General features: G+C 36.3%; 1 protein-coding gene and 2 gene segments (V, D, J or C); 2 read left to right on the top strand and 1 right to left on the bottom strand.

Moving 5' to 3' along the window:
• The first annotated feature begins 2,410 nt into the window (after positions 1-2,410).
• Positions 2,411-2,897, top strand: LOC112141607. The segment is given in 2 exon segments: positions 2,411-2,467; positions 2,575-2,897. Coding segments are annotated over 2 exon segments (375 nt in total).
• A 1,767-nt stretch (positions 2,898-4,664) lies between these two features.
• On the bottom strand, positions 4,665-6,869 carry LOC112141613. The gene is made up of 3 exons (XM_036211105.1): positions 6,561-6,869; positions 5,973-6,105; positions 4,665-5,071 (listed from the first exon to the last, which is right to left on the bottom strand). The coding sequence occupies exons 1-3, from the start codon at positions 6,867-6,869 to the stop codon at positions 4,755-4,757; spliced, it is 759 nt and encodes a 252-aa protein (XP_036066998.1). The 3' UTR covers positions 4,665-4,754.
• Positions 6,870-7,345: 476 nt separating this feature from the next.
• Positions 7,346-7,832, top strand: LOC112141609. The segment is given in 2 exon segments: positions 7,346-7,402; positions 7,510-7,832. Coding segments are annotated over 2 exon segments (375 nt in total).
• The last annotated feature ends 2,689 nt before the right edge of the window (positions 7,833-10,521 follow it).

Here is a 10,521-nt window from a genome sequence, read left to right on the forward strand (position 1 = left end):
TTGAGTGTACAGTTCATTGAACATCCATTCTAACAAACACAGACAATAGACATATTACACCCTGAATAACCTGTTTAAGAAGTTTTATATAAACTTTTGTAAATAATTAATTAACCAAAAATATATTTGCATATTTTGAAGAAAACAAGTGAATCCAAAAAGGTTAATTAAAAAGTTTTTTATTCAATCTACAGCACAAAATGATTCAATAGAAAGTCATTTGTATTTTGAAAGATTAGAAAAATCAAACAAAAAAACTTCTAGATAAATGGAATTTAAATAAGGCTTTTTTTCCTTTTTGTTAAAATATGTTTTCTACTTTTATGATCTTTTGCAGTGGATGTTTGTTGTACTTATTGAGTCTTCTTTAGGGGAATAAAGAAAAAGAAAATCAGAGAAAAGCACAATGTTCCTCCAGCCTCATGTGCATGAGAATAGCTGCTTCATCAGAAATTTAAGGATGAATTTATCCAGTTTGGTCTCTGGGTGAAGTTTGATGTTTAGTGTTTCCAACAGTAAAAGAAGCAGATGATTGCTGAGAAATGTCCTGATGTCATTTTCTCTCCTAAAAAGGATCAATTCATTTTATTGAACTGTGGAATAGAAATGTGTGTAGTTCATCTGTGTGTTTGCGTGTGTTCAGTCATGAACAAGTGTGTCCAAACTCTTGACTGATGCTGGATTTATTGTTCACTGTCAGCTAGAAACTTTAAACTTCTCTTAATTTTAAATTTGCTTCTTGTTAGCTGTTTTTATTTGTTTATTTATGATTTAGTTCCTTTTAACAAACTGTTTAATCTCTTCCCACCGTCGTATGTCAGAAATGTTCTATGTTCCATGTAAATCAGGACACCGTCTAATTTAACATCACCTTAAAAGAAAAAAAGACATTGTAGAATATATTTTATATAAATAGAAATATGGCACGTCTGAAGGGGTTTTGTTATTTCCAGTTTTTTTTTTCTCCCTACTTTATGCCTCACAACAAATTTAGTCAGAATAAAAACTCATGTTTGCTTTTGTCATCAGAGGGACTCATGGAAGAAATCAGTTGACAAATGTTTTTTTATTAGTAGATAATGTTTCCTTGACAAAACTTTTCTCACTTCCATGATGTTAATCTAAGGAAGAATCTTCTTAAGAGTTTGTGGAAATTACACAACAAATTCTGACTTGACGTCTCGGGTTTACAATCACATTTTCTTAATTTAAAGTCTTTCCTTTCTGCATATGAGACATCTGGGACCTTCTCATCAGATGTCTGGTTTTGCTCAGGGTCATCCTGATCCTCTTCATCAGACACATCCTCCTCATCTTCACTTTTCTCTGAGTCTTCAGGATCATTGTCATGACCAAAGATATGATCCAGCAGCTCAGGAACAGTAAACCTCGTCATGTTGAATGATGCTTCAACAGAATGGAACCCTGTTTATACATGACAGCGTATTTATTTTAGTAGAAATGTATCAATAATCTGTGAGAATGTTTAAGTTCATGTGAGGTAGGGGTGGTAAAGGGGGAGGAGTCTATGTTTGTGCGTCACTATTTTGTCCTTGTCTACGTCTAGAGGATCTAGAGGAACATAACTTAAAAATATATCTGCCCCCATTTTAAATAGAAAAAAAACACAAAAAGTCTGGCTCTGCCAATAAAGATGAATCTATATATTGGACAAACAAACAAAGATCCACCATACATATGATAGAGGTCTCACTCTGATACAAAAATGAAAGCACACAAAAAAAAAAAACAATTAAAAAATAAAAACGAAAATAATACGGCCACAGCCACAACAGTGACTTTATCAAGATCGTTACACATGAGAAAAAAAGTATATTAATAACAAAAAAATACAAAGCAATATGAAATAATTAAATTTCATATTATGAAGTTTAGCAGTTTTATGCTCATGTTGTTTAAATAAGCATCAAAGAAACTCATTTTTAAGCCAACATGACAACTAAAAAATAAAAAGGAATCAAAGTGTCCATGCAAAATAATATTTTGTGAAAATGTATTAATTTAATTCAATCCAATTTTATTTATAAATTCTTAATTACACAACACAGTTGTCTCAACGGTCTTCACACTGTCTGTTGTCCAGAAACATAAAATCAATCATAAAATTTAAACAATAACTGATTGATAAACTAAACTGGACATCCCTGAGCTTAGATCCTCCTTCTTGGTAAGGAATTAGTTTCAGTGTATTGATAATCGAGATAATCCATGTTCCTGTTGGAGTGAGTGGTTGCATTTCCATAGAGACACTTTGCATCAGCAGCTCCATGCTCCAGTGCTCTGGGAGACTTTATAGTCCTGAGAGTTGAAGACTGGATGACTGACAGCTGTCCTTCATCACAGCAGAAGACACACAAATCCTCCTCCTCCTCCTCATCATCATCATCATCAAACATGAGTGTGATCTGCGTCCTCATCTGGACTCTCCTCTGCTGCTGCTTCACAGGTAAAGTCCAGAGAATCCAACTCCTCTCCTCTATGAACATCCGTCCCTCTGAAATGAAGGCCACAAAAGCATGAAGCTGCTTTCTGTTTCTGTCTCTGTATCCTCAGAGTCCAGAGGACAGGTCACAGTGACTCAGCCTGGAGCAGTGAGCTCCAATGTGGGAGGATCTGTCTCCATCTCGTGTAGAACCAGTCATACGGTGGATGATGGAGTTGATCTTTCTTGGTATCAACAGAAAAATGGAGAAACTCCTAAACTGCTCTTTTATTATGTTGGCAAAAGAGTATCAGGAACTCCAAGTCGTTTTTCAGATGGTGGATCAAACTCTGATTTCACTCTGACCATCAGTGGAGTTCAGGCTGAAGATGCAGCAGTTTATTACTGTATGGGTGAATTCAACATCAACAGTCAGTGGTTGTTCACACAGTGAAAAACAGTCGTACAAAAACCTCCCTCAGTCAGAAGGAACAGAAACTGAACTTCCTCTAGAGGCTCAAAAAGTCCCTCACAAGCCCTTGTTTTTTTGTGATTTAAGCAAAGTTTTCATGATATATTTAACCTTCTAAGAATATACATAAACTATCTCCAGATTTTATTCGAAATATTATTACTAATTTATATATGAACATCAATTGTAACTATAGAAACTGGTAAGGGTTCATTTGTCTCATGAGTCTCATGTATTTACACGTTTCCATGATTCCTATCAGCTCATTGATTATTGTTTCAATTGTTTAAATTGTTTTGATTCAATAGAGATTCATCAGTTTTAGTTGAACTGCACGGTAAAAAAAACAATCAGCACGAAAAACTGCGAGAAAAATACACCAATGAAGATAGAGACCATCAGAACGCTGGAAACTGAGTCCTTAAGAAGAGTTTCTTCCATTATCAAAATGTGCTCAGACACTGGAGAACCCAAAGCCACAAGTGGATCCGAGTTTCTGAGAGTCAACGGCTGCGTAACAGACAGTTCACAAAACAACAACTTCAAGAAAAACTTCAGGCTGCAGAACAAGCAGCAGCAAGAAAGACATTATGTAGATGTTGGAGTTAGACGAAGAGACTCGTCTGTTTCAGGAAACAGCCTCTCTACTGAAGACTGGAAATAGCAGTTATGGATCATGGAATTATCTCACAACTTTGGTTCATCACACGTAGATGAAAGGCTGGCTCCACAGTCTGACATCAGTACTCATGCATGGAAGAGGAAGTGTGATGATATGGAGCTGTTCAGCTGGATTCAGGGTCAGTAACTTGTACAGAGTGACATCCACCCTAAACAAACACAGAACTATCTGGAAGAAGTGAGATAAGAACAGCAGAGTTTCCAGACTAGAACTAATTAAAGTGGATTTCTGATAAATGGAACAGAAGAGTGAAAGCATCACAATCTACAATTGTCAAACATTTATGATCATTTCTGCACGAGATTCAGAAAAAAAAACTTTCTGAAGAATATTTCATTTCTATTCCATAAAGAATACAGCAGCTGTTTGATTGGTAGAGTGTTTTAACTTTATCAATTAAAAGTTTAGATTACATTTAAGTTTGTAAACTATTTGTTAGACCTTTTTGTCACTTAAGTTCCTCTGTTGTGTTAATCTTGCATTTCAGGCTGACAAAAAAACATTACAATGAATTTGTTCAAGAACTCTGAAAAATGTGGCAAACAACTCCATCTCAAAACATAATAAAAATGGAATGAAAAGTTTCTAAACACAAAAAACATCAATAAAATGTGTACAAGTGAACTGACTAAACTGAAATCCCTGATAAAAAGTGATATTGTAGTTGTTTGTTGCCTTAAAAAAAGCACAACTTCACTGTTTATAGTTCTATCACTGTTTGGTCTCAATGTGTTCATGAATGTTCTTTCATGTACAAGTGTGTCTAAGTCATTGAGTGAAAGTGTCTTTATTGTTAGAACTGGTAACTGTAAATCTGTGTTAAAAACTTTGAAATCTGTGCTAAAAAGCTGCTTTTTCAATGTTATTTTCTTCATGCTTGTATCATGTTCTTTTTCAACTAAAATCTTTACGTTTTTTTTCCTGTTCTGTTTTTATGTATTTTAGTATTCACAAAGTATTGTGTCAGTTAAAATAAAAAGAAGTTGTTTCTGTCTTAATAGAACATATGGAAGAAAATCATTTAGTAAAATCTTTTTATTGATAGATAGTTTTTCATTTGACACTGTAAGAAGTCAAAAATCCAATCAGAGTTTAAAAAGGAGAAAGTAAAAAAAGAAACATAATAGAAAACAGATTTATATCCAGAATGCTTCAGTTCAGGACTGGGAGCACTGGTCTCTCCTGAGAGTCTCTGAGACTGCAGTCTGGGATCCTCTCTTGGCCTCACAGGTCACCTTCTCCCACTGGTCTGCAGAGAGCCTCAGGGTGCTGCTCCAGCTGTAGAGGCCGTCCTTCTGCAGCACCCCGGGGCTCCTGCTCTCCTCCCAGTTGCTGCTGCTGCTGCCGACCACCTTCCAGGACAGAGTCCAGTCTGAGGGGAAGCCCTTGTTGGCCACACACATGAGTGTGGCCTTCCCCTGCTGCAGCTCCTTGGTGGAGGGGAGGAGCACGGTCAGGGAGGGCGGGGCATCACCTAGGAGACACCAAATTCTGTCAGGTGTTTTTCTGCTCCATCAGTCATTGATTCACACATTGTTTCACTTCCTTGAAGAGATCTCTCATGCAGATCAGCAACAAGAGAAACTTCAGTTTACACTGAAAAATGTCCAACTGGGTTAGAAAAAGAGCAGATGAATCTTCATGGAGAAAACAAGTTTGGACTGAAGGTCTTTATAAAGATTCATCAGAGATTAAAGAAATGAACAAATTATGACAAAAACAAAACACTCATGTTGGTTGCCCTCAAGAAGAAAATCCTTGAAAAACAAACATTTTGAAATACGTTATTCCTAAGAATCAGTTTAGAAAGATAATTTTAAGAGGGTAAAAACAGAATCTTAGTACAAGATGACCTTATTTACATGAAATCATTTTTTAAACACATTGTTGTTGGCACAAAAAATATGAAATTATATCATATTTTTAGGTTTAAATAATGAATATAAAAGAGGTAATGTTCGTTTGGTAAAAATTAAAACTTAATCCAAATTATTCTGCACGTAATATTTAAAATATATACATTTTTAACTTTAAGTCTGTTGTTTTTTTTTTCCTTAAAGTCCTCCACGGTGAAACAAACTGACTCTGTTTTACTAAAACCTCTGACTGTACAGAGAAACGTTCTCCGACTATTTCAGTATGAACTAAATGTTCCAGATTTCTCAATTAACGCAAATAGAAATGTATTTTTTTCAATAACAGGAAAAACAGAATTTTATATTTTCAAGTTTCACACAGACTTAGTTTGTAATAAAAAATCTATTTTACCAAAAATAATAGAAACACATTTTTTAAAAGTATAACAGTAACTCAAGATCAATGAATGAAAAAAAAAAGACATGAATACATAGAAAGACACAAAAAGATTGACTTACTTCCAAACTCCAGTCTGGTTCCTCCACCAAACGTGTACCACAGTGATACAAACTGGTTGAAGCGTCGTACAAAAACCTCTGACTGTACAGAGACACGCTCTCTGACTCTGAAACAAACAAACTCAAATGATGGCTGGAGGTTTAAAATACCACATTTTGTCTTTGGTAGTTGTTCAATTTTATTTTCTTAAATGAGTTATAATTAAGATGTAAACAACTTTTAACTCAATTCTGGTTTGAAAACATTGTAAATAATTAACCAAAGTATTATGTCAGCACCTCCACTTAAAACATCTTATTTCAAAATAAGAAAAAAATCATTTTCTCTAAACAGTTTTCCATAAGAATGTCCACAACTCTGTGTGGAATTTCTACCGCCGCACTCTGACCGAAGCGTAGACCACGACAGCTGAATGAGGACACTCATACTGACATTTAGCATGGTTGTTGGGGACCTTGGACGGCAACAGACTGTTCCTCAGCAGCTAGCGAGCTGCTCGGACCAACCGCGGCAGTCTTACGCTGCTCATAATATCCCCGGACAAAGGCCCCTTCTGGTCATCTCTGTGGTGCAGATATTTCACTAACTTCATCACACTCAGCGGACACTTTGAAGGAGCTGAATCGGCTGTTTGCAGCGCCAATCTCCCACTGCTGAGTAGTTGGGCAAAATTCAGACAACAGTTTCTTTGAGGCCACAATCCCCTCTGGGTAGAAATAGTTCACAGCCAAAGTAACAATCTCATCTTGTTTCATTTTTCTGTTTTTCATAACCAGAAAATTAACTAGTTCGTCCTCAACAATGACTTTACCATCAACAGTTGTACAGATGACAGGATTCATCCTGGAGTGTTTAAACTCAGGAGCAGACGGGCCTTGATGAGGATCATCCGCCATCTTAGATCAAGAGTTAGAACAATAGAAGTTCAGGTTTCAAAAAGTCATTCTGCTGTTACAAGATGAATTTAAGATTCACTTGAATGAACTAAAACTGATCATTTCCTCCCGTTTCTATCAGAAAATGAAGACTAGAAATATTCTTTTTTCATTTACAGTTTTGTCATTCTAATTCTAGATGTATTCTATCAATACACATTGAACCTACAACCTATTTGTTTTCTTAAAGCTGTCAGAAAATGTCTAAGGCACAGTAATAAATAGAAAAAAATGATTTCAGTGATGAAGAAGATCCATGTTCCTGGTGGAGTGAGTGGTTGCATTTCCATAGAGACACTTTGCATCAGCAGCTCCATGCTCCAGTGCTCTGGGAGACTTTATAGTCCTGAGAGTTGAAGACTGGATGACTGACAGCTGTCCTTCATCACAGCAGAAGACACACAAATCCTCCTCCTCCTCCTCATCATCATCATCATCAAACATGAGTGTGATCTGCGTCCTCATCTGGACTCTCCTCTGCTGCTGCTTCACAGGTAAAGTCCAGAGAATCCAACTCCTCTCCTCTATGAACATCCGTCCCTCTGAAATGAAGGCCACAAAAGCATGAAGCTGCTTTCTGTTTCTGTCTCTGTATCCTCAGAGTCCAGAGGACAGGTCACAGTGACTCAGCCTGGAGCAGTGAGCTCCAATGTGGGAGGATCTGTCTCCATCTCATGTACAACCAGTCAGGATGTTTATAACAACAACTATTTAGCCTGGTATCAACAGAAAGATGGAGGAACTCCTAAACCGCTCTTTTATTATGTTGGCGGCAGAGCATCAGGGATTCCAACTCGTTTTTCAGATGGTGGATCAAACTCTGATTTCACTCTGACCATCAGTGGAGTTCAGGCTGAAGATGCAGCAGTTTATTACTGTCAGAGTGCTCACCACATCAACAGTCAGTGGGTGTTCACACAGTGAAAAACAGTCGTACAAAAACCTCCCTCATTCAAACAGAACAGAAACTGATGATACAGTTCAATGAAGACACACACACACACACTCATATTAACCAGCTTTAGTGGTATCCACATTTATAATAATTCTATTCTTTACTTTTAGATATTAGTTTCTGGTTCTTTGCTGTCATGATGGTTAAATCACAAAATTCTTATTTTCTATTTGATTTGAAATAAAGATTTACATTTAATTCATTATCTGAAACCGTAAAACAAAATGTTTCCCTGCAGCTGTGGGTGAAAGAACCCACAAGTGAATCAGCCCTTTTTTGAGTTAGAAATTCCCAAGACTTTTCACGGTCACTTCTGATTCTTTATCGGCCTTTTTCAGCTAGCCAGGATGGAGCAGCAACAACAGTGGCAAACGGGTCAAAAGACCAGCTCCACGTCTCTCATCAGGATCCAAATTTTCTGTTTGCATTTGCCCCGCAGACTGGGATCCCATTTAGGTAGTGGTCCTTTGAGTAAAAAAGTTTGGGGACTGCTGCTCTAGATTATCTAACCTTTACGGTACATTCTACAACTAATAACTTTGCAAAAATGTGTAAACATTTTTTTGGACCATGTAAGTGTTGATGTGTCTGCTATTCTTTATAGAGGATCTTATGAGACGTAATAGTTAATTGTGAATTGAAAAACACATTGTTTCTCAATGATTAATGTGTGATTTCTGTTTGTTTGTTTTTTTTGTTCAATTTAGCTAAGTTTTTTTTTTTTTGTGCATTGCTCTGTGTTTCTATATGTGCGTATGCATGTTTTCTTTTCTTTTTGTAGAAAAAAAAAAATTAACCTGGGGGTAAAAAAGAATAAATGACAGCACAATCATCAAAATCTAAAGAAAAAAGGTAAAATGTCTTTTCGAAATAAAAGGATAAAAGTAGCTTCAGGTCATATTGATCCACAGTTTTACTTTAAAATGCTTCTCTGCAGAAATCAACAATTGATCAGGAGAAGTTCTGTCTTAAATGCAATAAAGTCTGTCAGTCAGTTTTAGTGGAACTTCCTTTAGAGAGAAATCTACCTTTGAGCATTTATGATTTAATGTTTTAAATTTCCCTAAAAAACTTAATGTTGTAATTTCTTATCTTCTGCTGCTCTCTGTTAAGTGTTAAGACAAATGATAAAAAAAATAAATTATGTGCTCTTTGGAAGCTAAGTTTCATAATGGCTAATGGAACATTTTAGAATCACACAGTTTGGAATTTCAAAAATATAGTCGTCTCAATAAATATAAAGCAAATGTAAAATAACTAGACGTCCTCACATCACATTGTACAGTTTTATAGTTATGATATTTCAAAAAGGCTAATTGTGGCTCAATTATCAACAGATAAAAAACAAACATAAAAAATGACAAAAGTTTCTGCTAAGTTTTTAATCAATCATAAAATATGACTTTCAGTTTTCTGATAATCATAATGATGAAGATGATCCATGTTCCTGTTGGAGTGAGTGGTTGCATTTCCATAGAGACACTTTGCATCAGAAGCTCCATGCTCCAGTGCTCTGGGAGACTTTATAGTCCTGAGAGTTGAAGACTGGATGACTGACAGCTGTCCTTCATCACAGCAGAAGACACACAAATCCTCCTCCTCCTCCTCCTCATCATCATCATCAAACATGAGTGTGATCTGCGTCCTCATCTGGACTCTCCTCTGCTGCTGCTACACAGGTAAAGTCCAGAGAATCCAACTCCTCTCCTCTATGAACATCCGTCCCTCTGAAATGAAGGCCACAAAAGCATGAAGCTGCTTTCTGTTTCTGTCTGTGTATCCTCAGAGTCCAGAGGACAGGTCACAGTGACTCAGCCTGGAGCAGTGAGCTCCACTGTGGGAGGATCTGTCTCCATCTCATGCAGAACCAGTCATATTATTAATAGCGACTATTTATCCTGGTATCAACAGAAAGATGGAGAAACTCCTAAACTCCTCATTTATCTTATCAGCAGCAGACAATCAGGGACTCCAACTCATTTCACAGGCAGTGGAACAGCTAATGGACAAGATTTCACTCTGACCATCAGTGGAGTTCAGGCTGAAGATGCAGCAGTTTATTACTGTCTGCCTAGATTCTACATCAACAGCAAACTCTCGTTCACACAGTGAAAAACAGTCGTACAAAAACCTCCTTCAGTCAGAGAGAACAGAAACTGATGATACAGTTCAATGAAGACACACCCCCCCCCACACACACACACAAACACTCTTGTTTCTTCTTTCCGTGAAACATTTATATATAAATGATTTCAGTTACAGTTAACTTTAATATTCATATTTACAGAATGTTTTGAAAATATTGACGTCTTAATGATACATCACAAAACGTTTTTCCCCTAATAATCATTTTTTTAAAACAAAACATTTTTTTAAATGTTTCTTAGCATTAGATAATTTTTCTTACGGTAATTCTTTTTTTGTTCATTTGAATTGTAGAAAGTATTCAGAAGTCAGACACAGAACTTTTAAACAGCTGTCCAAATGTTGTTTCATTTGATCTCATTAGAGATTAATTATATTTTTGATTTAAATCAAAGGAAAATCCCATGAAACTGAATATTTCTTAATTCAAATTGTGATAAATCAGCAGCAGATAAAACCCCAGAGTTTGATAAAGTTCTGCTTTGTGACACATCAACTGTGATGGCGGGCCGA

This window comes from Oryzias melastigma, unplaced genomic scaffold (assembly GCF_002922805.2).
Source record: "Oryzias melastigma strain HK-1 unplaced genomic scaffold, ASM292280v2 sc00560, whole genome shotgun sequence".
NCBI lineage: Eukaryota > Metazoa > Chordata > Actinopteri > Beloniformes > Adrianichthyidae > Oryzias > Oryzias melastigma.